The sequence below is a fragment of the Herpailurus yagouaroundi genome, unplaced genomic scaffold (assembly GCF_014898765.1).
Source record: "Herpailurus yagouaroundi ecotype Mexico unplaced genomic scaffold, PumYag 77, whole genome shotgun sequence".
In the NCBI taxonomy this organism is placed as follows: Eukaryota; Metazoa; Chordata; class Mammalia; order Carnivora; family Felidae; genus Herpailurus; species Herpailurus yagouaroundi.
The window spans coordinates 43,003,025-43,029,164 of NW_024412388.1; the positions used below are offsets into that span (position 1 = coordinate 43,003,025).

The following is a 26,140-nucleotide window of genomic DNA, read 5'->3' on the forward strand; positions in this document are numbered from 1 at the left end:
CTTTGCGCCAAAATAAATTCCATATGGGTTAAAGAAATAAGAAATTAAAAATATGAAAACATAAAAAGCTAAAAGAAAATATAGGTTAATATTTTTCAGATCTCAGAATATGGAAGGACCCTCTAAGAAGAAAATGAGCAATAAAAACATCAATAGATTTTACTACATAGAAATTAAGAATTAAGTGGGAGGGAGGGGAAAGTGGGGGATGGGCACTGAGGAGGGCACCTGTTGGGATGAGCACTGGGTGTTGTATGGAAACCAATTTGGCAATAAATTTCATATTAAAAAAAAAAAAGAAATCCACCACACACACACACACACACACACACACACACACAAAAGAATTTCTTTTTTTTTTTTTTTTTAATTTTTTTTTTTTTCAACGTTTATTTATTTTTGGGATAGAGAGAGACAGAGCATGAACGGGGGAGGGGCAGAGAGAGAGGGAGACAGAATCGGAAACAGGCTCCAGGCTCCGAGCCATCAGCCCAGAGCCCGACGCGGGGCTCGAACTCACGGACCGCGAGATCGTGACCTGGCTGAAGTCGGACGCTTAACCGACTGTGCCACCCAGGCGCCCCACACAAAAGAATTTCTAGGGGCATCTGGGTGGCTCAGTCAGTTAAGCATCCGGCTCTTGATTTCGGCTCAGGTCATGACCTCATCATTCATGAGACCTTGCCCTGTGTGTGCTCCATGCTGACTGTGGAGCCTGCTTAGGATTCTCTCCCTCCCTCTCCCTCTGCCCCTTCCCACTCTTGTGCACGTGAACATGCACGCACTCTCTCAAAAAATAAATTCATTAATTAAAAAAAATTTTTTAAAGAAAAGAAATTAAGAATTTCCTAAGAGCAACATGGTATCCTGGTGGGATTCTGGGGCAGAAAAAAAAGACATTCGTGGAAAATCGGTGAAATCCAAACACGGTCTACAATTTAGTTAATAGTGTTGTACTAATTTCATTTCTTAGTTTTGACATCTGTGCCATCACTCCGTACTTTGCTGACTTCAGGGAAAACTGGGTGAAGGGTATGTTTGTAAGTTTTCTGTAAACTTACAATTATGCCAAAATAAAAGGTTAAATAAATTGAGAATTCTCTGAGACAGATTCACATAGAAAGAGAATTATAAAGCAAATGACAAACTAGGGAAACTATGTGACCAAGTTATTGTCCCAAATCTGTAGAGAGCTTTTACCAATCTTGTCTTTGTCTCCTTGTTCCTGTCTCTTCTCTCTAGAACATCAGCTTCCTGGAAGGCAGAGATCTCTCTGTTTAATTCACTGCTGTGTCCCCAGCCACTGGAAGAGTGCCTGGCGCATAACAGGCCCTCAGCAAATATTTGCTGCATAAATAACTTGACCACAAAAATATTAATACCTCAACAGAAAAACGATCGAAAGTCATGACCAGGCAATCCACTTTGCAAGAGAAGGAACACGAGTAGCCCAAAAAAGCTTTTTAAAAATGCTCAACTTCATCAATAAATTAGACTTCCTTTTCGCCTATCAAGCTGGCAAAGGATTTTTGAATGACAATACTCTGTGCTGAGGAGGTTTGGTGACCCAGACACCCCCACATGTTTCTGGCAGCAACCTTTCTGTAAAGCGACTTGCAATTCCACCTGAGGGTCTGCAAACTATTACACCTTTGTCTTGACAACCCACCTCTAGGAATCTTTCCCAAGTCGGGGATGCTAACAAAGATTTTTGTTCACATGTTTGCATCTCCTTAAATAGGCCATGTGGACTGACCTTACCACCCAGTCTTGTTCTTGGCAAATCTCTTCTTTTTCAAGACCCTGCTCATACATACATGGAATTCTATACGAGGACACGAGTACGCATTGTTCCTTAACCTCACATCGCAGCAGCCACTGTTGGAAAGCAGAAACTATCATTTTTTCCCCACCGTCGTTAAAATATAGGTTCCGTGTAAGCATATGGCAGGAGGAAGAGACCTTAGAAGGAGCTACCAAGGCAGAAACTGGGAAAGAGTGGTCATGACTTTTCCCACTAATTTCAGCTTTGTCACAAGAGAGAGAAGGAGCAGGGGTCAGGGGCCGGGATCTCAGAAGCTCAAATGAGGCTTTTTTTTTTTTTTTCCAAGTTATGAGCAGATTTCTGCCAACAGAATAGTAGCTGCCTGCAAGGGCTTTTGACATCAAGCAGACCCAAAGCACCAAAGCCAGGGTTAATGCCGGGGGCCTGCCAGACACACAGCTGCCAGAATGCAACGGTCCACTGGGCCTGGGTTCTCATGACCAAAAGGGAGGATGCCCGTGCTGTGCCAATGGTTAATAGTCTGAAAATCTCTCCTGGGCACAACCCCAGGAGGTTCGAGTGACTTACAAGGTAGTTTTCTAATGAAACCTAGAGGGAAGGCTGCTTTAGTCTGAAACTAGGAAATTTCAAAAGTTGCAAGAGACCGAATGGAACTTACACCTCGTATGTACATTTCTTTACAATCTCCTTTAAAATTAGAATAATTTAAAATGTGGGTTGTGGCAGGGTTACCTACCCAGTCTCTATTCTCTCCTTCCTTACCGGCAGGTGCCCTGGCGTGTTACGGGACCAACAGGGCTTTGCTGTCAAACCTTGTCTCCCAGCCTCTCTTGCCAAAGGGGTGGCCAGTGAGAGGAAGTAGGAGTCATTGGGTGGTGCTTCCAGAAAACTCTTGAAAAGGAGCCTACTCAGCCAGGACCCTTTGGTCCTTTCCTCCAACTGTCTTCTTCCTGCTGGAACATGGACATACTACCTAGAGCTTCAGCAACCTTCTTGGACCATGGGACCCACTGATGATAAAAGCCAAGTGATAAATATGATAGGGGGAGCATGGGATCCTGATGACCATGAGCTGCCTACCACTGGACTATTGATTTGGGAGAAAACGAAAGCCTTTACCACAGTTAAGCCTCTGCTGCTTCAGGTTTGTCTTAACCAGCAGCCGACAGCAACTCTTGACTAATACATGTGCTCATACTAGTAATCAATGAACTTTTCCTGTAGTCTTTAATGAATTATACTTTTTGATTCCTGAAGAGGAAAATGTACAATATTTTCTTGTGGCTTTGAATACCCATGAGAAGTCTTCCCATGTGCCCCATGAGGCCTGGGCTCCTGGTGGCATAAATTCCGACGTAATGTGCTTGGGAGACATTAGTAGTCACGCCCATCAAGTATACACGGGCCCCAGCCTTCCTGCACATCACTTGGGGCAGGGCCACAGTCTGTGGCGCTTCTCCTTACTTATTCTTTCTAAGTCCCCACTGCGATATTCTAAACTTGCCCTTAACCCCATGTCACCAACCCATGCCCCAAGGTGGGGATTGTTCCTTTGTAAGCACAGCCCCGGAGAACTTCATCCAATCCCTGAGAGGGTCCCTGGGAGCTGTAAACAGAGCCAAGTCATTAATTCATCTCTCTGGTGTTTTAATAAGATTGGAAAAAAAAAGAAGGGGCCCAGCTCTGATTAGTGTTCCTCTTGTTTGGGTTGTTTTCTGTGAGTTTGCACTGTGAGGAGACGTCAGTTTTCTGGAGCCCTGGGAAATGAATTCATGTCTTGGTGAGTCGTCTGGGGATGTGGCCTGTTGTGTTCCTCTGGAATCATCTTTGAGAGATGGAAGCATGTCTTGCCAGCCCTGAGTTATGCTGCGTCCTTCTTTCACTGTTCAGGTGGCCCCTCCATCCTTCTGACTTCTCATCTGTCACACCTGTCCCCACTTCCCTGTTCCTTTCCCTGGCCATCCGTGTTCTCGGTCAGTTATCAGTGCCAGATAGCCACCTGCTCTGGGCCAGAGCAAGGGTGGGGGGACCCCTGGAAGCCTCCCTCCTGATGTTCTCATTTTCTGCACGGCCTCCCAGAACATCAGAGCTAGGAAGGATCTCCAAGAGTGGCTCTCCAGTTCTTGTCTGTCCTAAAACGGAGGGCAGCCTGCTGCAAGGACTTGCATTTGCCCCCTCCCCAGCTCTCAGCACCACGTCTTCGCCCAGAGCAGGTGTTTCATAAAGGGGGGGCAGAAGTGACTGCACCCTAAACAAAGCACTCCCTTGCCTCCAGTCACATCCTGTCCACTCTGCCCTGCTCCAATCCATCCTTCCCAAACTCACCAGCTTCCTGTTTCTAAAGCCAACCCCTCAGCCTGGGTTCAAGGTCTTCAAGGCTGGGTTCTGCACCATCCTCCCAACCCCATCTCCCAGAACCCACCTCCGGAAGCTTGTGCTCATGCCCTGCAGCTTCCTCCCTGGTTTGTAGGCCTCTGTGTTTCAGAACTACTGAGTGAGAAGGGATCTTGAAAACCAATGGGGAAACTGGGGCCTGGAAGGACCACACAGTGACAAGACCTCACATCCCCAAGGTTCTGGTTTCCTGTCCCAGGAAGCATGTGACCTCTCTCTGCAGTCCCACTCTCTGACTAAGAAATGGCTCCAGTGAGGTCCAACCGCTCAGCTTTGCAAAACAACTTGCCTTGGGGTTGAGAGCAACTGGGGGAAAGCCTAAAACCAGAAGGATCAATTTTCACCACGTGAAAAGCAACCAAGAGCAGGAGCCACTCCTGGAACATTTGACTCTGACACGTGTGTCCAATCCAGAGCCCTCAGCCCCTGAGCAGGGGAGGCAGTGGTGGGGAGGGCGGGGACTCCCCGAGCACCAACTCCTTCCACCACAAGGAAAGGCTGTTTCAAATCATAGAATCCGAGAAAGGATGAATCATAGCTGCTAAATCTTAGAAATAATGGATCTTAGAAATGAAGCTTCTCGAAATTCTTCTTCCCTTGGTTTCTAGGACATCTGTTCTCCTGGTGTGGTTCCCCTCCTGTTCCTCTGCTTGCTCCTGCTCTATCAGCCCTACACAAACCTCTAATGTGGGTCAAGGCTCGCCCTGGGCCTCTGAGCCACACACTTGGCACTTCCTCCCTGTACCAGTGTGTGTCCTCACGGCTTAGACCCCAGCCCCACTGGCGGCCCTGTGTCCTATGTCTGTATTCAGCAAACACCGAGCACCTCCTCTGTGCTGTTCTAGGCTCCAGGATACAGCAGGGAACAGATTTTTGTAAAGATCTAGCCCTCGTGGAACATATTTTATTCCAGTGAGGGAGTCACAAGGAGAAATAGAAAAAGTACACAGACAGGATAATGTCAGGTAGTAATAAAGGCTATGCTGAGAACAGACCATAGGGAAGCAGAGAGAAAGCAGGGTGACGAGGTTGGATACTCTGATGAGAGGTGATAGTGGTCTGGGAGATGGCGAGAGGGACAGAGGAGGACAGAAGGGACAAGGTTTGGAGTTTTGAAGGTAGAGCTGACAGAATTTGCCAACAAACTGGATGCAGGATATGAGAAAATGAGTCGGTGGCCCAGTCTCCCAACCTCCGTCTCCCACTCGGACTCTCCCAAAGACTCAGATCCAGCAGCCAACCATCCGCTGACATCTTCCCCAGGAAGTCCACACCCGCTCTGCCATTGTCCTGTGACTCGGTGAGCACACCGCCATCCAGCTGGGTGTTCAGGCCAGAGGCCCCAGTGCCCTCACGATCAGCACCGCCCACCTCCTCCACCCCCTCCTCCCTCCTGCTCGCGCCTCCCTCCTGTCTCCTGCTGGTTTTACTGTCTGACCAATCCTCAGTCTGCGGTCTCCCCGTGCCCATGGCCACCACCCTGGCCCCATCCCTGCCTGTCTTCCCTTCCATCTCCTGCCCCCCTCCACCTCCACTCTACAGCCATAGGGAGCCTTCCGGATCGTGCCACTTCTGTTTTTCAAGCCCATTTCCTGTGGCCTTTAGGACAAAACACAAGTTTCGGCCTGGGTCACAATATCCTTCACACTGATGTCCACTCCCCTTTCCCCTGGTGCCCCAGCCATGCTGAGTGGGTGAGGATTTTTCCCTGCACTTTCCCTCTCTGCTCAGGACCTTTGCACAGCTGTTTCCTTAACCCCGCATGGGCTCCTGGCTCCCCTGCCTTCCCTCTCATCCCACCCTTTACCTGGGGCACCTTTGCCGCCTCTAGTCTGCTCTCTGCACTCACCCGCAGCCTGTGCTTCCCTCACCACAGCCCCCACCCCCATGTTGTCCCTGTCTGTTCGTGGGCCTTTCCCTCCTCTGGGGCTAGGGCCAGGCTTGAGTGCCCGGTCCAAGGTGGCCACTGGCAAGAGAGTGAATGAATGATGGAGAGGAGAGGGGTGGCCCATATGGAGTCTTGGGAAAGGGGGGGGGGGGATCAGATGTGGATGCATCTCTGGGTTTACAGAGCTTTCCTGGGAGGAGGGCTTGGTCCCTGGAACAGACGGTGAGCAGCATCTGCGTGGCTCAGGCAGGGGCACCATGGGGCAAATATCACTGCCCTTGGAGTTAGGCCCACATTGAATCCTGGCTCCATGACCTGCCTGCTGGATGACCCTGGAAAAGTCACGTCCTCTCTTTGAGCCTCACTCCCTCATCTGTGAGCAGAGGACCGATAAGGAAAAGGCAGGGGGGGCGTGGCCACTGGGGAGGCTGGGTGCACACAAGCAAGCTCGGTCAGTCAGCAAACACCTGCTAATGCCTGCTCCGTGCCAGGCCACCCGCTGGGGCTGGGATCCCAGGTAGCTGACCCCTGTTCTGCCCTTGAGGTGCTCCCAGTCTCTTGGAGGCAGACAGCGCAGTGTGACCCCAGTGGGTGGCATAGGGGCTGAGGGAACAGAGACACTGTTTGCGTGGCCTCTGTGGTGGCTTCTCATTACCACAGTCCTCAAGAGCAGACCTTGAGCACCCCTCTCCCCATGCCCTAGCCTGCCTCTGGTAGACATGTGAGGCCAGGCTTGTGGAGCCGGTGACCCCAGCCCAGGCATGGCATCCCCAAGTAGGGTAGTGGCAAGAATTACCGGATAAGGTCCAGCAGGGCGTCGGCCGAGCTCATGATGGGCCTCCCGCTCTGCTCTGTCGTCTCCTTCTGGGCCGCGCCCCCCGGGTGGATGATAGAGACCATGATGATGCCCACGATGACTGCCACGAAGGTGGTCCACAGGTAGTATGCCACGGTGAGGATGCCCAGGCGGCTGGAGGTCTTGGGATCCAGGGAGGCGAGGCCAGACATCAAGCTGCGAGAGCAACGTGGGTCAGGGTCTGAGGGCTGGGGGGGGACGGGCACTCAGGTGTACCCACTCACACCCCCTCCTGGCTCTGCCCAGCACCCTCAGAGTGCTGGAGGGATCATGCAGGCATGGAGGACCCCCTAGCCATCCAGTTCTATGGCCCCTGCATCCTGGTTTTCTGCTCTGCTCTCTGGCCCACACCTAGAGTCACCAGCCACAGACTTTCACACCTCCAGGCCCTTGCCAGCATGTTTCCTTTGGCCGGTGTCCTATCACCAGATTCCTCCACTTCCTGAAGTGCTACTCACTGGATAAGACCAAGCTCAATGTCACGTCTCTGGCGACATCTTGGACTCCCTGCCTCTCCCCCAGAGTTAGGAGCTCATGGCCTCTGTCATGACCCTGGTTGTCGCTGTCTCTCTCATCAGGCTGACGACACGAGAGAAGAGGGGCAGGTCTGACTTCTCTCTGGGTCCCCAAGTGCCTGCACAGAGTGAGCTCTGGGCACAGGTGGTTGCTGCAGCCTTGCTGAATGAACTCACGAAGGAGAGTGAGTTAGAGCCCTGGGCTGAGTCCCCACCCTGGCTCTGCCAACCGGCTGTGTGACATCTTTGGGCCTCAGGATCCCATCTCTAAAATGGGGCCATGGTTTCTCCGAGATGTGCCACCCTGTGGCCATCCAGGTTACCCGCTGGGCCCAGATTCCCCTTTGTCACTGTGGGAGGCTGTGTTGAGGGCCTTTGTGGGTCTCCCCTCGGCTCCTCCCCACCCCTGCCTGCCTGGCCCTGGGCTCTCTGCCTGCCATCCAGGGCAGTTGGCGGGGTGGGGCAGAGAGATTAGTTAAGGAGATCCTTGTGCTTTGCTTTGCTGCCAAAAGGATTTTTCCCCAAAGCCCTTTCATTCTTTCAGATAAAGGACGTATTTGTCTGGTTTCAATCATGTAAACAAGAGTGGATAATCCCTCCCCATCCCACTCCTCTTATCGTTAGACTACTCGCAGGCAGCATCCAGGGTCAAGGTGAACCTCTCCCCACCTCAGGCTGTAGCTGCTGCCTTGAGTGCCCAGCTCTTCCCCGCTCTCTGTAGCAAAGGCTCGCTCTTCTGTTAAGATACAGTTGAAGGCTCCTCCAGGAAGCTTTCCCTGATGACCAGCTGGAGCAAAGGCTCCTTTCCTGGGCTCCCCCAGGCCCTGTGCTGGCCTCTGCCCCAGCCCCCACCTCACTGAGTTGCTGACTGTTTACTGAAAGTGCCTCCAGCACTGGGCCCGCGTCTGACTCAATGTGGGGTCCACAGAGCCAGGCACGGGGCCCGGCCGCAGTGAGCTTGGTAGCAGCTTGCTGAATGAAGGAGGGAATAAATAATGAATCAATGAATGAATGTTTACAATCTCTGTTCATCCCTTGTCAACCAGTATGCCGTATGTTAGTGATGGGCTTAGGGTGGGTCTCGGACAAAAATCCTGAAGGGCTCGTAACGGGATTGTGCAGGCAAGGGACACGGGAAGTTGTTCTGCAATTATTATCCATGGGAGCCATTATCCCTAGACTGGAGCCAGCACATAGGCGCAGGGCCAAGCAGTCCTTTGACCACAATGGAATCCCCCCAGCCAAGTCCACAGGGAAGTCGTGACCCTGAGGGGGAGACCCTCCCGAGGTCACACAGAACACTAGTGGCCAGCTGGACCAGAACTCGGGCCCCAGCTCCAGGCCTGTCCTCTTTCCTTCACGTATTTATTCAAACCTTTAGCACATGCCCACTCTGTGCCATGCCCTGTGTTCACAGAAAGAAATCAGAATCGCTCCCCAACCTCAAGTTGCTCCTGGTATTGGGGGCAGGGTAGGGTCAGGAAGGATACAGGTGGGGACACAGGCACAAGTGGACTCAAGGAACCAGGAGACAGGGTGGCTGTATTAGTAGCATAAGCAAGGGGACAAGGACGTACTGTCTTTATTCAGAGGAGGGAGGGATCACTTCTAGCTAGGAGAGTCAGGAAGGGCTTCCTGGAGGAGGGAACATCTGAGTTGGTTCTTGTGAGGAAGAGGAAGATTTGAAGATGGGGCCGATATCGTGGGCAGTGAGACAGCAGAAGCCAAGAGGGAGGCTGCCAAGGGTGGGCACACTGGGCTGTTTAGTGTGGTCAGAGCTCAGGTCACATTAGAGGCATGGTGATATGGGGGACACACAGATAGGGCTATGTTCAGGAGTGGGGGTGGCCTTGAGTGCCAGGCCAAGGGGGACAGGAGGGAGAAGTGGGGTCCAGTACAGTTCATCCAGCAGAATTTCCTGGCTGCAGGACACTGAAGTGGTATTTGTAAGAGCAAACAGCTGGGACTAACCCAAGACATCATCAGTGCAGAATTAGATTAAAAGTTACAGCATATCCATGCAATGGAGTTCTAAGCAGCCATTAGAGGTGACGGTGGCAATGGAAAGATGTTCCTACTTGATGTTAAGTGGAGGGGCGCCTGCAGGGCGCAGAGAGCCTCCTGTGACCGAGATCCCGTTCCAGAATGTACAGTACAGATACGGACATCCTTGAAGGATTGTGCAGGACAGGGGCGTACATGACAATCGGATTTCAGAAAGGAGCAAAGGGCCCCTGAGAAGGCCACCCTCAGGAAGAAGAGGTCTAACTCAGGGGAGGTGCCAACTCGGGGACAGACCAGGATGTGGGAAGGGAGGGGGTGTGGGTTCTACATAGAGCAAGAGGGGACCTGATGCAGGCGCTCTGGAAAGGAGAGGGCTGATGGATAAAATGGAAAGGTTCCGACACCTGGGACCCCAGTCAGTTCCCCTCTGGAACCTCTAAACTGGGAAGGGTTCTTCTCCTGGCTGGAGAGAGAGGTGAGCCATGGAGAGGGGAGCTCGCGGGGAGGAAACAGAACAACCAGGCTGGTGCGGGCAGTGCAGGGTGACCGCAGGTTAGCGGAGGGCAAGAAGGTCGGGAGGTTAAGTATGAGGAAAGCCCCGGACTCCGCGTGTGGCAATGGCCACTGCAGGGACTCACGGTAACGAGAAAGGAGGTTCAAGCTGTTAAAGTGACTTTTCCATAAACAAACAAATGATAAATAATAAATAAAATGACCTTTCTGAGAACCTACAGGCTGGGGTATGGAGGCTTTGTGAGGACTCACATGGATATGTACAGAAGAAAACTCTGGAGAGTTTAACAGTAGCTATCTTTGGGTGGTGGGATTATGGGTGATTTTCATTTTGTTTTACTGTTTATTCACATTCTCTATTCTTTCCAGAATGAGCATGGCTTGCTTGTGTGAGGGAAAACACAATCCCTTGAGTAGCCGGCAGCCACAGAAACCATAAATTGTCTGGAGCTTAACTGTCTGCAAACACTGGAACATCCACCTCACTTGATCCTTAAAAAATATTCTAACTCAGCATTGCCCTATAGAATCACCATGTAGGCCACAATTTAAAAATTTTAAATTTCCTAGTAGTCACATTTTTATTTTTTAATTTTGTTAATGGTTTTTTTTTTTTTTTTTGAGAGAGAGAGAGAGAGACACAGCGCAAGCGGGGGAAGGGCAGAGAGAGAGGGAGACACAGAATGTGAAGCAGGCTCCAGGCTCCGAGCTGTCAGCACAGAGCCCGATGCGGGGCTCGAACTCACGAACTGTGAGATCATGCCCTGAGCCAAAGTCAGATGCTTAAGTGATTGAGCCACCCAGGCACCCCCAAAATTTTTTAAACTGAAAAAAAAAGGTGAAATTCATTTTTTGTGAAATTGATTTTAATAATTTAGCTTTATTTAACCCAGTATATCCAAAATATTATCATTTCAACGTGTAATCAATATAACAATTTCTACACTGCTTCAGGTTTAAAATGTTTAATTTAAAGTAATTTTTTTTAAAAAGTTAAGTTCCTCAGTTGTAGTAGCTGCATTTCAGGGGTTCAATAACTACTTATGACAAGTGGCTACCTTATTGGACTGCACAGTTTGAGTTACAGAGAAGGGAAATAAAACTCAGGGAGGTGGAGATAATTGGCCAAGCCACCCAGCTGGTAAGCTGTAGAGTCAGGCGTGGAACAGGGGTTTCTGATTCAGAACGCTGTGGGGCTTCCTCCACTCTCATTGCCTCTCCACGGGACAGCCTTGGTTTAACTCCTGGGGAAGAAAAGCGTCTTCTAGTTTTGGCTGACCATGATTTTAATGTGATACAGTCCATATAATGCATCTGTAGTTCAACTCTCAGTGTTGACGACTTGTCCCATGGTAGATTTGTGGTGGTGAGCTTCCCATCTTTGGAAGTATGCAAGTGGAGCTTGGATGGCCACCTGTTTGGATGCTAGATCGAGGCTTCTAGACTGAGTGGGAGGTTCCTCATGAGGCTCCAATGTCCTTTTTGGCTCTGTAATTTACAGGGAGGGGAGAACAGGTAACCTTACCTCACCTACTCTCAGCCTGGCTGGGTACTCCGTGGAGCATGATCCCTGCAGGCCCTGGGGAAGAGCCTCACGGAGCTGAGAGGTCTGGGATTCCCTCTCGAGCCATCTGGCTACACCCAGAGCCCAGGGATTGTGGATCAAGAGATTACACTGATCGGGAAGCAGGCTGGGCTCAAGGGCCCAGCCTGTTTCAATCTGGTAACTGCTTCACTTGCAGGGGTGGGGGAAGGGAGGAAGCAGCTGCCAGGCTCCTTACTGAGGAAGCAAAAGGCTGTTTACTGACCCTCATTTGGTTGTAACGCCAACTGCTAAGGTAGGTATCGTGACCCCTCTTGCCACCAGGAGGCACCCACTGCTGCCCGTGCCCCGCACTGTGGACAGTGGACAGACTACCTGGACTGCTGGGGGCGGGGGACGGCCTCCCCGTTTGAAGTCCTTGGTGGCTCCCCACTGCCCTCAGAACTGTGCACACTCCTTCACGCCTTGGCTCCAGTGTGGCCTGACTCAGTCTCGTGCTCCTCACCCGTGCGCTCTGGCCACCCTGGCCTCCTGCTGCTCCCTGAACCACCTTTGCATGGTTATTCCTTCAGCCTGGAACTCTCTATGCCCCCTTTTCCACCCCACACACATTTCCCCAACCTGATACATTTCCACCTGCCTTTCCACAGTCAGCCTAGATGTCACTTCCTCTGGGAAGACATCCTTGAGGGGTCACCTCACCCTCTGCGCCAGGGAACCCCGCGCTTCCCAGTTTGTTACGGGGCACTTTGCTGGTATGCTCACCTCTGACTCTCCAGGGCCCAACCGACAATCCAGCATACGACAGGCTAGCAGGGAATGAGTGCTAGAGAGCCAGTGAGGAACCCAGCCCCCTTGCCCCTGCCCCTCCCGCACTCCTTTCCTGTCCCCTCCTACTGCTATTCATCTTTCCAGTCTCCACTCGGGCACCATCTCTCTGAAGGGCCCCTTGAGCCCACCTGGGTAGGCTAGGCAGCTCCTGTATGCTCCCACATTTATCCCTCAATAGCCGGGAGCCCTTGTCAAGTTCCTGAGCCTCTGGGTGCCTTAGTTTCCACTGGAGGATAAAATGGAGGTAAATGATGGTTCGTTGTGAGGGTAAATCTAGGTTTAGAACAGTGCCTGGTACATAATAAATATTCAATACATTGCAATTATTAGCATTTGCTCTACAATGTCATTGTCTCTTAAGTGACGGCCTGCCCCAGCAGACTGTGAGCTCCTCCAGGGAAGGTTTGAATCTGGCTCAGTTCCAGGTCCTCGAAGCCCAGGACCTGGCTTAGCCTGGGTGCAGCTTTGCTGATGTGTGTGATGTCAAACCAGGGTGCAATTCTAGACGAGACTATTAAAAGGACGCCTTAGGTCTGATGACCATAAGCATCCATTGTGGGTTCCCAGCTTTGGTCCTCTTGCCAGGTTTAGGGGATGCCTCTGGCACTGTGTGTCTGTGTGACGTCAAGGCAGTTGGCACCAGAACTTTTGGGAACAGATGGGAGCTTTTGGGAGTGACTCTCTGAGGCAGTGCCCTCTCCTGAGTGAAGAGAATCTGAGAGGGTCCCTGGAGGTGTGCTTCAGGGCTGTTCCCTCTGCCTCTCCTTCCTGGTCATTTTTTATCAATGGCTTGGCCAAGGCCACTGACAGCATGTGGATCAGATTTGTAGACGACAGCTAATGTGTTGGATGAGGGAGTTGGGACTAAGCAGACCCCAGCAGACTGGGACCACGGGCCAAGTCTGACATGATAAAACTGAGCACGGACATGTGTTGGGCCAGACCTGGCTTCCACAGCTGGGAGAGCACAAACTCTGGGTGGGATTTGGGGGGGGGGGGTGTGGGGGGTGCTGAGCCTCAGCAGCAGCAAGCGGGGAGGGGACTTTGGGGTGTGTTTGCTGCTAGCTTGCTGAGTCAGCTGGGGAACAGGGCTGCCGAAGGGCTGGTGGGCCTCTGGCTGTGGGGCCAGAAGCCTGGGGAGCTTGTCGAGAAGGTCATGGACTTGCCCTGAGGTGGAGACCCACTGGGAAAAGGACAGGGGAGGGAGGTGTGTGTTAAAGCTGGGGTAGGTGACATTGACAGAGATGCAGGCCTGGGGAAGCAGCTGAGGGGGCAGGGGCTGTGGGGGGGAATGCTGGGACTGGTGGGGAGAGCTATAGGGAAGGAGAGTTCAGCTCAGCACTAGGAATAACTTTCTGCCCTGGAATGGACCACCTTGAGAAGTAGTGAACTCCCGGTCACCGGAGGTGTGCAAGCAACTTGCTAAGGCCACCCAATAAGTAGACGAAAACCCTGGTCCACTAGTATGACAACATCCATAGTCACAACAGCCTGGCACTAGGGTGTCAGAGACAGGAAGCCCCATGGCCGAGTCCTTGGGCTCTGGCCTCAGCTGACCCAGTCATGGAGGCTCCCCCAAAGAGGCCCCAGGATGCAGCTGCAGGGAGTCTATCAGAAAGGCAGCTGGAAGGAGGCATCTGGGGGTCCATGACAATCCCTTCAGCCCTTCCAAGCATCATGCCTTGCTGTTTCCACCCCCAGAGCAGATGACAGGCCCAGCAGCTGACAGCAAGTGCCACGTTAGCACCGCGTTACTCTTCCCAGATGGCTCTGCCACACCCTCACCCTCAAGCCAACTCCTTCTACGACCTGAGGCAGGGTGCCCAGACTCCCACTTGGCTAAAGATGGGATCATCTGGACCTGGTACCCCCGACCAAGGGCACAAATTTCTCTACTGCCTCTGCCTGCACATTTCCAAGGACAGAGAACCCACTACCTTCTGTCAGCTCCTCCATATGGGCTAGCTATGCTTATTAGAAAGTCCTTCCTGGCGCCAGAATGAAATCCACCTCCAGGGAAGACAATTCCCCATTCTGGGCCCAGCTCTGTCCTCTGGAGCTACACACACCAAAGTTCTTTGGTTCCATTTTAGATGCTGTGAGCTCAGAGTGCAGAAGTGGGGTGGGAAAAGGACGAGGGACCAGAGGGGGGCAGGCACAGAGCCAGGCATGGGTCTGTGTCTAGTGGGACACTGCTGTCTTGTCATCCCCAACTGCCCTCTGAAGGTCCCTCCTTCCCAGGCCCCTGGGCACCAGGACAATGCTTAACTGGGGCTTGCAAATAACATGCTCACAGATAATGTGCAAGTAACAAGCTTCAACTGAATCAAAAGTAAAAGCTGGAGGAGCTAAAGCTGCAGCCCTCAGAGCTCACGGTCTGACCATTGACCATTCTCAACCACTTGAGGAAGGCTGTATTCCCAAGTGTAATAAGGGTCAAGTCCAGTTCCTGATTCCATGAGAGCTGAACTCCTACCCCTTTCTTTCCACTAGGCAAAGAATGTCAGGTGTGAGGGAGCCAGAGTGCTCCCGTGGAGGATGACTACTCTGCTCTACCATTAGGAACAACTTCCTTGGGATGCCTGGTTATGACCGGTGCCACCGTGCCATGGTAAGGAGCCCCACTCCAGAGGAAGGAAAAACCACCCCACACCGCAGAGTAAGGGAAAATAGGTCTCCTGCCTCCTCTCCCTCCACCAGGGGGGCTCCTGGTGTCTACCCACCGAGGACTCAGGCTGGGCAGCCCAAATGAGGCTTTCTCCGCGTCGAATGAGACCCTCCAGTGCGATGGTTCTCCACAAAGAAGGATAGTGGGAACTTTTCAAAACCTCCCGCACATCCCCAGACTCTAATATGTTCCCAGCCTGCCCCATGTTGAAAACTTTCTCCGGGTGTTCTGGTTCCCAGAAATGAATGAGGTGAGTTTCTGGTCCTCAAGGAACTCCATCCAGTTGGTGGAAAGACCTTCATCTGGACAACACAGAACTCTGGGTCATGGCTATGATTGGCAGGGGCCAGACTCAGGATCTGGCCTAGCCTGGGAATCCAGGCTTCCCAGAGGAGGTGGCTGCTGAATGGATCCTTGCAGGATGAGTAGGAATTCTTTACCATGAGGGGGAAAGACAAGAGAGCCTGTGATGGGTGATAAAATTGGGGAGGTTTTTGGAGTCACCAGGCTGATGGTCTGACCCCACCCGCAGCCCACAGCTGGGCCATGTTCCCCTTCTTGATGAGTAAGGCGGTCAGCTGACTGGGCAAGAGGGCCAAGGACAGAATCCCAGAGCTCCCATCTGAGAGGTCAGCTGAGCTCTGCTAAGAAAAGTTGCCCCACGGCTTGAGGGGAGGAGCCAGAACACAGGCTGCCCATTCCTCCAGCCTCCCTCCCACTCGCTGTGTGCTGGGGAGCCCAGACAGCTGCCCCCTGAACACCGGCTTCCAAACCAGACTTCAACAGCCGCTCGGCCCAGGACCATCTCCAATAAGTTAGAACGTGGGTGTTTGGGAGTTTTCTGCCAAGCTAGAGTTCCTCAGGAAGGGGGAGAAGGGAGTGTTAGGTTTCTTTGGCCAAACATGATTTCCTGATTCTAAGAAAAATCAGTTTCAAATTTTTACAAGAAATGGAAAGGAAAACAATAAATACAAAGGAATGCACATGCACACACATACATGCACACCATATGCACATGTAAAGACACACACCACGCAGTTACACACAAACCCACACACGCACTTGGATTTCTTTGCTGTGATGTGAAGCCTACAAAACATTCTGCCATGTTCGGCATCAGTGAATCACAAACACATGGATTCAGTTTCCCTTGAATGATGCCTGGTTTAAGAAATTGAAGGATGAGGGGAGAGGAGGGTTTGGCAAAGAACAAACAGAGAATTGGAGGCCCTCGCTGGATCCAGATGCTGGGCTGACCCACCCCTGCTTTCTGGTGTTGCCTGTCTGGGGATGTGTGAAAACAAGGCTCAGTTGACTCCCCAAGCTTAGAAGCAAACGGTGGGGCCTTGATGGGCCACCAAAAAACAAAAATAAGAAAGCACCTGCTGGGAACTGTTTTGTAAATTTGCAGGTGGCATTGTGTCTATTCTATGGCCAAGGCCAAGAGTGTGGTAAATAAGAGAACTCGAGGTAACTCTGGAGTCGTGGGACACAGTGATGCCCCAAAAGGATATCCAGCAGCATCCTAAGTGTCAAGTGAAAGGAAAAGGGCTTCACAAACTCTGTTCCAGCCCAAGTGCAAGATGAAAACAAGATTATGGAGATGAGGGTACAGCATGGACAATTCTTATGACATCACATTGAGTGAAAAAGAAAAAAGAAGAAGCACCTAGATTTCTTTTTGCAGAAAGTAACAGTAAGGTATCCTCCAAGAATGTAAAGGAACAGAAAATTGCCAGTACTCTTTGAGATAAACTGTATATTAAAAGGAAAAGGGATCGGAGTAGTGACAGGTGCTATCATTGAGAGGAAACAGGAAAGGAAGGCCCCCAAGGCTCCAAAGGCTTGACTTTTCTAGTGGAAGAGGCATAATTCACATGGGATCAATCAGCAGTGGGGCACAGAGAAGAGCGCTGAGAGCTGCAAAGCCCTCAGGACGTACCCAAGCACCACCCATGGGAGGGGAGCCCTCATTCAAGGGCTTTGACAATGCTGTGGCAGGTCCTAACCATCAGACTATTGCTAGGCCAATGTGACGGGAGGCGGGATTTTCTAAATTTTGTCTGAGGCTTCTTCTATAGTCTCCTTGCAGCTGACTTAATTTTTGGAAAACATTTTCAAATGGCAAATATAAGGTGAGAAGGCACACTTAGTCCAGGGGAAAAGGAGAGATTTTGTGGGTTGACGGACACATCTTAAGACCTTGAGACTTTAAGAGCTGCATGCAGAGCTATGAAAGGGTGCATCAGTTTGCATGAGAGGCCCAGGAGCCTTCTGAGAGAAAAGAGACTAAGATCCCAACCCCTGCTCCCTGTGATTTGAAGTTAGGGTCAGGGTATACCAGGGTGCCTATGACCATGATCTGCTGGCACTAAAAGCCCCCAGAGCTAATGCAACAGTGGGAGAAAAGGGACCAGAGCTCAATCCCAAGGAGCCACGCTCAGGGCATGGCTGCCTTGAGGAACAACGACTGGGCACTTCAGTTTGTCTAGGAGCCAGAGCAGGAATATGCACCTGCTTATTGTGCCGACTTGAACCAGACCATGCAGGACCTGTGTTCAACAGCGACACCATGCGGTAGGAACCAGAGCAGCAGGGCTAGAGGTAAGATCCAATGTTCCACTTCCATCTACTTGGCTGGAAGCTCACCCAAGGAAATAAGCTGACTTTGGCCAATGGTACGAGCCTCAAGAGGAAGACACTAGGCTTCCCGCTGTACAGAGGAGTAGGACCATATTCAGCACATTCAGTTCTGAAGTCAGTACATAAAGCAAAAACCAAGTATAATTAAATTTGCCTTGAAGGTCCCTTAAGTTGCCCATGAAGTTGAGGAGGCATAGTTTTATATAAGTTCACTCAAGGCAGTTTTCTTCCCGACTTGAAATGGGTTTGCTGTTTCTTTAGGTGAACACCAGCTGAAGCAGTCTGAGTACACTCAGAAGCCATGATGTAAAGGGGAAAAAAACAAACCCAATGCTCTTCATGCCCTAGAATCACAATTGCTGCAGGGAGAGGCTCACACTTTGAGAGGCACATGGGGACCAAGACTGGCTTAGTGCAAAGCACACCCACCTCAAGAGCACAGCTCTTTGAATGGGGGCAGCCTCCTGCTCCTTTAAATTATTTTTCTCTGTTTCCCACAGCATACATAACTGATTTTGTTTTTTGGTTTTTTTTTTTAATTTTTTTTAACGTTTATTTATTTTTGAGACAGAGAGAGACAGAGCATGAATGGGGGAGGGCGTAACTGATTTTGTTTAAGTTAAATGCACATATGATGGGACTCCACCAGGTGGGACCCAGAAAATAACTAAAGTGGCAAACCTGAAGTCACACTGGTTTTACAATTAAAAACTCAAATCGTCCTGTGGGCAAACATGTAACCAGTGGGTTCCCCAAGTGGTGAGGCTACAGGGAGAAACGCTCTGGCCAGACTGTGCGCACCTGTGCTCCTTAGCAGTTATATGTATAACCAGCCGTATGTAAAACTTTGTGAATGAATAAGTTGGCATTTGGTTTATTTGGTTGCCTCTTGTCAGCATCAGAGGACTGGCCTGGCCAGTGCAGGGGCTCAGATGAGGGTGAGCTTCTGAAGCAGTCAGCCAAGGACTACACCCTACACCCTGGGCCTCGTGATTCATTACTAAGAATAAGAGCAAACATTTATAGGGAAAAAAGATAACAGTGGCAGAATTAAGACTGAAGGGTAATGGGGGATTTTTTCCCTCAATTATCTAAAGTGCCTATAAGTATAGAATTTTATTTATTTACTTTTAATTTTAGACACACAGAGAGGGAGCACAAGCAGGGGAGAGGGGAAGAGGGAGAGAGAGAGAGAGAGAGAGAGAGAGAGAGAGAGAGAGAGAGAATATTAAGCAGGCTCCATGCTCAGTATGGAGCCTGATGTGGGGCTCGGTCCCACGACCTGGAATCACAACCTGAGCCCAGATCAAGAGTCAGATGCTCAACCAACTGAGCCACCTAGGTGCCCCTATAGAATTTTTTAAATACAAAAAAATATTTAAAGGCAACTCCTAACCATCCTCCAAGCGTCAGTTCAAATGTTGGTCATGAAACTTCCCTGAATTCTGCCTTAGCTGCCCTTCCACTGCTCTTAACCCATTTAATATTCATTTATTAGGTACCTACTCCATAGTAGGCCCTGGGATGTTCCTGTAAAAGAGATAGAGAAATTTATTTTCTTTTCAAAAAATTTTTTAACACTTATTTATTTTTGAGAGACCGATCACAAGCAAGGGAGGGGCAGAGAGAGAGGGAGACACAGAATCTGAAGCAGGCTCTAGGTTTGAGCTGTCAGCACAGAGCCTGATGCGGGGCTCGACCCCATGAACCATGAGATCATGACCTGAGCTGAAGTTGGATGCTCAATCGACTGCACCACTCAGGTCCCCCGAGAAACTTATTTTCTTCAGAATTATTTTTATAGTAAGAGAGTTGTCCTTGTTTAGAAGAAATTCCTCGATAAGCTACTTGGACCAAGAGCTGAGCAGCACCCCACCCCGCCCCAGTCCAAGAGCAGGGCATGCGTGGAAATGACTTGTAAAAGACGAGGAGGACAGGATTTCTGGCTGGTCTTAGAATAGGGGTAGAGAGAAGGGAGGTGGGGAGAGAGAAAGAAAGAAGTGGCTACACCCTAAACTGACCCTCCAATGATCCACACCCTTGTATACTCTCCCTCCCTAAGTGTAGGTGGGATCTGGAACTTGCTTCTAACTAATAGAATACGGCAAAGGTGATGGGATGTCCCTCCCATGATTATGCTATAAAGGACTGTCTCAGAAGACTGGAGAGTGAGGGATCCTCCTTCTGGCCTTGATGAAGCAAAAAACTATGTTGGGAATTGCCTTTGGAGAGAGCCAGCAGGCAGAGAACCACAGGTAGCCTCTAGGACCCAAAGGTGGCCTCCAGCTGATAGCCATTAAGGAGGGGGGGCCCTCGGACAAACAGCCACAAGGAAATGACTTCTGCCACCAACTCAAATGAGCTTGGAAATAGATTCTTCCCCAGCCAAGACTTCAGAGGAGAACACAGCTCAGCTTACACTTTGCAGCCTCATGAGACCCCGAGCAGAGGATCCAACTAAGCCATGCCTGGGACTCTGAGCCACAGAAAGTGGTAGATAATAAATGGGGGTTGTGTTAATTGGCTAAGTTTGTGGTAATTTGTTCCATAGTAATAGATAACGAATGTACAGAGAGAGAGAGAGAGAGAACCACGAGATGGCTGAAGGGCTTACACTTCTCAGTGTAATCCTTACCTGTGATCTTGCCCCCAACTGTCAATGAAAATTGCTAAATTTATGTACTGTTTGAAGCAGGGATATGTGTGTGCATGGGAGACTGACGAAGGCTGTCCCCTGACTAGTTGCAGGAATGCGAGGGCACAGGAGAGCCAGAGGTAGTGAGCACTAGGGTTCATGGAGGATGAGGAGACTTCGACACCCATCACACGGGGAATGGCTCTGGGCACAGGTGAGGTGTGTGTGCCATGTGGACGTGCATGGCACCTCGTCCACGTGCCTGGGAAGGCTGCCATGAACACAGGTGCGCAGGACTCAGACCTACATGCAGGTCTGTATCAGTGTTCCCAGGTGTGCCTGAGTCGAGAGAGACTTTCCAGAGAGAGTGACACGTAAGCTGCAGGTGCTAAGTGAAAGCACGAAGGAAGAACAGGTCACCCAAAGGGGTTGCCTGCTGAGAGCAAAACGGGTGCAAAACAGGTTCATGAAACATCTCATCTGGGCCTTGGAGAAGCCTTAATAAGTTAGAGAAAACATGCTACATTCATAATATATCAGGAGCTATGCTGGGTGCTCCAAGTACATTATCTTATTTCATTCTGAGAATAACCCTGTGAGGGAGGTGGGTGTTGTCCCCATTTTATAGGGAAGGTCACTAAGGCTCAGATGCTGGGACTTGATTAGGGTCACACGTCCAGTAAGTGCTCTTCCCCTGGAGTCTCCTGCAGATTCTCAGCCACACCTACCAGTACTGTTTGCTCACCTCCCTCACTGCAAATTAGGAAGCCACAACTGGCCAAGGGGAGGTTGCACTCAGCTGGGCTATGGCATGCCTGTCTGAGGAGGGGGCTCAGGCCAGGTGCTGGTTTGGAGTGGATTCTAGAGACAAGATGTCCAAGAGCTGGAAGATGCTAGACTGTGGGAAGACTGACTGAGCTGGGCTCCAACCCAGGCTGGCTCGAGTTGGGCCTCCTTTCTCTAAAACAAAGTGTTTCTGTGACTGTCCCCTTTCCAGATGGTGAGACTCCTGAAGGCAGGCATAGGATCTTATCATCCTTTGTGTCAACTGCCCACCATTACCACCCATATTTCTTTATACCTCATCATCCCTCTTTGCTCGTCTATTCATTTTCTGTCTCCTGCAAAAATCTGTTACACTGACCACCACCATTGACAAGGGGGACAATGAACCCGACCCCCTCCCAGTATCTCACATAAAAACACAGTGATGCACATGGTCCTTCTCCATGGAGGGGTCACAGCGACTGGCGACCTTGGCAGAGGGAATTCTTGGCCTAGGAGTGGCTCATCCAGATAGGAATGCTGTTTCACTACTGTACAAAAAAAGGGGTCTGTACCCCATCATGCGGTGTGCCAGCTGTGACTGTGAATTCATTGAACTAACAATACTGAGTGCACCCAGGGTTACGAGCAGCACCTGCGGTGGAGACGGGTCATCATCAATCGTTATCAATAAATAAAGAGCTGGGAGAACTGCACACGGCACCTTGAGCTGGGTCTTGCACGCAGAGTGAGACTTTAATTCGGAAGAGAAGAGGGCATTCGTGGAAGGAGGAACAATGGGAGCAAAGGTATGGAGGCAGAAAAGCATGCGACCCACTTAGGGGCTACGGACATAACCAGCCTGATCCCAGGGACATGGCCTAGGAACGGGGTGGCAGGTTCTGCTGGAAAAGAGGTGGCCTGGCACCCAGAATTGCAGGTTATCAGACCTGGGAGCAAATGTGCCTTAATGTGTATCCTCCCACTGCCCTGGAGCGGTTACCCTGCAGAAAATCCCTGACCTCTGAACTGTCGAGGCAGCTCTGGCGATTTTGCTCTGCCCTGAGTGGTAACACGGGAGTGGCTGCTCCTGGAGGACAGGGGTCACAGCCTTGAAGTGGCCAGGAGCAAGCGCTCGGGGAACTGTGGGCGACCGATGGATGGATGGATCACAGTTGAAGCTAAAGGAAGGTGAGTTCAAGGACAGAGGGTTTGGGGCTTAGAAATGTGTCATTTTTTCCCCCTTAAGAAGGTTCAATTCTCCCTTAGTAGGAGAATATGAAAGCACTTCCATTTTTCAGTGACACGGTTGCTCTGCACGAGCCCAAACCGTATAATAAACAAAGGAAATGTGTGAACACACACTGGCTTTTCTCAAGTTAATACCGCATTCCATTCCCAGCCCAGAGAAAGCACTTCTGTGTAGTGAGAGACAGGACTTGGAGAGCTGGACAGGCCCTTAGTTGCTAGGTAAGCTGGGTAAACCGAGGCCCAGAGTGAAGGTGCCTTACCTAAGATCATGTGATAATTTGTGGTAGCAGCATGTCTAGGTCCCAGGTCTCTGACTGACTCCAGGCCTTTTTAAAAGTCAAATGACTTGCCCAAGATCACACAGCCAGAAACCAACAGCGCCAGGGTGGGAGCCCAGGTCTATGGGACGCCAAGTCCATGCAAACCCTCTGTCTTTGAGGTATTTCTGTTCTGAGTACGCGGTGACACCTGGGCAGTAAAGGACAGTCATGGCAAAGGACCGTAAAGCCACCTAACAGGATTCCTGCGCCTTATATCATAATAAATCCAGGGGAAAAGGAGAAAAGAGAAGAGTCCTCTGCTTCTTCCATTGACACACTTACCTAGCTGTCATGTAACCGTCTGTTTTCTCCCTCATAGCCTGTGAGCTCTGCCGGGACTGACCCTCATTGATCTCTGTATGTGCAGCACCCAGGACAGGGCCAAGTGCCCAGAGCGCACAATGCCTGCTTGTTGAATCCCTTCACTGATTCACTTGACAAGTATTAAGGAGTACCTACTATGTGCCAGGCACTTGGCTAGGTCCAGAGTGGAACCTCAGCAGACTACTGTCTCTGCCTTTACAGACTTTACAGTCCCTGTGGGAGATCAAGAAACAAGCAAACAAGTGAATACATACAGGACAACAGTGGATGGTAAGGGCTGTGCCGGGAAAGGAATAGGGTGTGGTGAGGGAGAGTGAAGGTGGTAGTGAGGGGGGACGGGTGGGGCGGGCCTTTCTAAGGCAGTGACGGTGACATGGATGGAGATCTAAAGAAGAGGAAGAGGAGGGGAAAATGGGCGATGGGCCTTGAGGAGGACACCTGTTGGGATGAGCACTGGGTGTTGTATGTAAGCATTGAATCACGGGAATCTACCCCCAAAACCAAGAGCACACTGTATACACTGTATGTTAGCCAACTTGACAATAAGTTATATTAAAAAAAAAAAAAAAAAAAACAGATCAAGAGGAAGAGATATGAAGTGTTGGAGGCAGAAGGAACAGCATGTGTGGAGACCCTGAGGTGGGGGAGGGTCGGTCTGGTCTAAAAGGCCAGTGGGACTGGAGTGAGTGGGGCCTGGCATGAGGTGGGGTGCAGGCAGGGAAGGATCAGGCAGGGCCTCTGAGATCAGGGTAAGGGCGGGAGAGTTTGTTCTAAATGCCATGGAATGTCATGTTCATTCAGGTTAATGAATGGCATGGCCCAGATGGCTTTTCAGGAGGTCACTCTGACCACTGGGTGGAGAACGGGTAGGAGGGGAGCAAGGACCAAAGCCAGGAGGCCAGTGAGGTTACTGTGGAGTCTGGACCCATGTGGTGGGGGTGAAGCTGGGTTGGCACTGGGAGGCAGAACCAGACGCAGTCACTGGCAGACTGGCTGGTGGTGGGGATGGGACGGGAATAAGCAAGGAGGTTTGAATAGCTGGGTGGACGGAGCTGCCGTGTAATGACAAGCGGAAAACAGGAGAAGGAACTGGTTTGTGGGGTAAAATCTCAGGCTGGTGACACTAAATTTGAGACACCTGTTGAACATCCAGGAGCGATGTCAAATAGGTAGTTCAAGTGTGGTGCTCAGATGAGAGGTCTGGGGGGGAAATCTGTACTTGGAGTGCTGGGCTTCTGGGTCGTACCTCAAAGCCATGAGAATGGACGAGAGAAGTCTCGAAAGCGACGACATTCAGAGTGGAGTAGAGGAAGAGAAGCTAGGGTAAAGGGGCAGATAGCAGGCAACCACAGAGGCGGGGGGAGGGGAGCACCAAGAGGAGGATTTCAAGAGGGAAAGGGGGGGGGATCAGCTGCTCTATCGAGTGTAGCAACTGCTGTGGAGAGAGAGGTCACACAGAGCAGGAACTGAGAGTGTCCTTTGGATTTAGCAACATGGAAGCTACTGGTGACCTTGACAGATTCACTGACCCAGTGAATGACTCAAAAGATGCATAGAGAGGAGATGACAAGCAGAGTGGGTTGGGGAATCAGGGAAAGCTTCTGGAGGGAGGGAAGCTGCGTTTCAGCAGAGTCTTGGATGGGATGGAGGCTGAGTCCTGAGAGACCTAAGTGCTGCCTGCAGGAAGTCGAACTGTACTTGACAAAGCGCCCCTGCGGGGAGTAGAGAGTGCCTCCCCGCACTAGAGGGAAAGGGGAGAGGAGTTGGCTCATGTCTCAGGGCTCAGCAGCAGGGAGGCTGTGAAGCGATGACCCTGCCCTAAGGGACAGAGCCCACTACCCTCCTCCAACACACACATACAGGTCTCAGAGATGTGTGCACCTCCCTCCCTGCAGAGAAGTCCTGGGAGGGGAGGATTCCAAACCCACAGCCTCAGAGCAATGAAGGGCTCTTAGACACCACCTGGAGCAGCCAGCTTGTTATAGGTGGGGAAATCTGAGACGCAGAGAGGGGCAAGGGCTTGCTCAAGGCCACACAGCATGCCATTGGTAGAGACAGGTGATCTCCAGTGATTTCCAGTGGTCCTCCCCCAGTGAGTAAAGTCTGAATTCTTAAGCCTGGCATAAAAGGTCTTTCATGCTGGGGCAAGAACCTCCCCCCAATTTCAGCTCCCACCACCCTTCCTCACACTCTGTGACCCAGTCCTTCGAACATCTATCACATGCAAGTATATAGTCTCATACAGTCCTGGCAACAACCCTTTGGAGTAGGTGCTATTATTCTCATTGTATAGGTGAGGGAACTGAAGCTCAGAGGAGTTTGGGAACCGTCCAAGGTTGCAGAGCTGAGCCAGCATATTATTTCATGAGTGTCTCCAAAGTTGTCTTTTCCCCACACCCAGCTGCATTCACCATAAAGAGCCCCTCTGCTGGAAAGCAATCCCTGAACTCCCTGGCCCTGAGCTACCTGGGAGCCAGGTCATGTCCTATGACACCAAGTCACTTTTTCAAGTCACCAAAAAGTCCATTGAATGGGACTGAAATAATTGGTGCCACTGAACGACCCAGGCTTCAGCAGCCCGTGCCACACCCGAGTGCCCATAAAGACCCCCAATCACAGTTTTCAGGCCAGCCACCCACAGCAGGAGCAGGGCACCTACTGAATCTGTACAGAATCTTCTCCCCTCCCAGCCCTGGCCTCCCAGCCAAACACCTGCCCCTCCCTCACCTGGAGACCACCAGTGGCAGGATCAGCATCTTCAACATCCTCATCAGGAGCTCTCCAGGAAACTGGAAGTAACTAATTTCCTGAAAATGCAGGAAGAGCTGGGGTTATAGCAGGCAGTACCGACCTCACAGCTGCTCCATTCTTTACAACGTTCAAAGCCCTGATTCACCCACCCTCTCTTGTCCAGCACGTGGACAGCAGAGTCCACAGAGGAAGCACTGGCTTTGGAGCCAAACAGACTTGGGTTCTAATCTTGACCCCCTGTAACTAGCTGTGTGGCTTTAAGCTAGTTACTCGATCTCTCTGAGTTTCTCTCATCTGTAACAAGGGTAACAACTACTTCATAGGATCATTTGGAGGCTTAAATGAGAGGAGGTACATAAAGTACCTGGCAGAGTGCCTGGATGAGAGTAAATGTTCAGTAATGACAGTAAATGACAGCTCTCCTCCACCTCTGCACCATTCATCTGCCCATTC

General features: G+C 50.9%; 1 protein-coding gene across 16 annotated transcripts in view; it reads right to left on the reverse strand.

The window, feature by feature from the left end:
• SLC1A7 (solute carrier family 1 member 7) overlaps positions 1 to 26,140 on the reverse strand; it is an 80,477-nt gene that overhangs the window by 13,606 nt on the left and 40,731 nt on the right. For 10 of the 16 annotated variants that reach the window (XM_040470287.1, XM_040470277.1, XM_040470279.1 and 7 more), the window contains 3 exons: positions 25,664 to 25,743; positions 23,072 to 23,149; positions 6,865 to 7,080 (listed from right to left, as the gene is read on the reverse strand). In XM_040470287.1, the coding sequence (XP_040326221.1) occupies positions 6,865 to 7,080; positions 23,072 to 23,149; positions 25,664 to 25,707 (338 nt within the window). In that variant the 5' untranslated portion in view covers positions 25,708 to 25,743. Of the gene's footprint in view, positions 1 to 2,490; positions 2,756 to 6,864; positions 7,081 to 23,071; positions 23,150 to 25,663; positions 25,744 to 26,140 lie in introns of those variants that run through there. The other 6 variants (XM_040470289.1, XM_040470281.1, XM_040470278.1 and 3 more) reach the window with 2 other exon arrangements.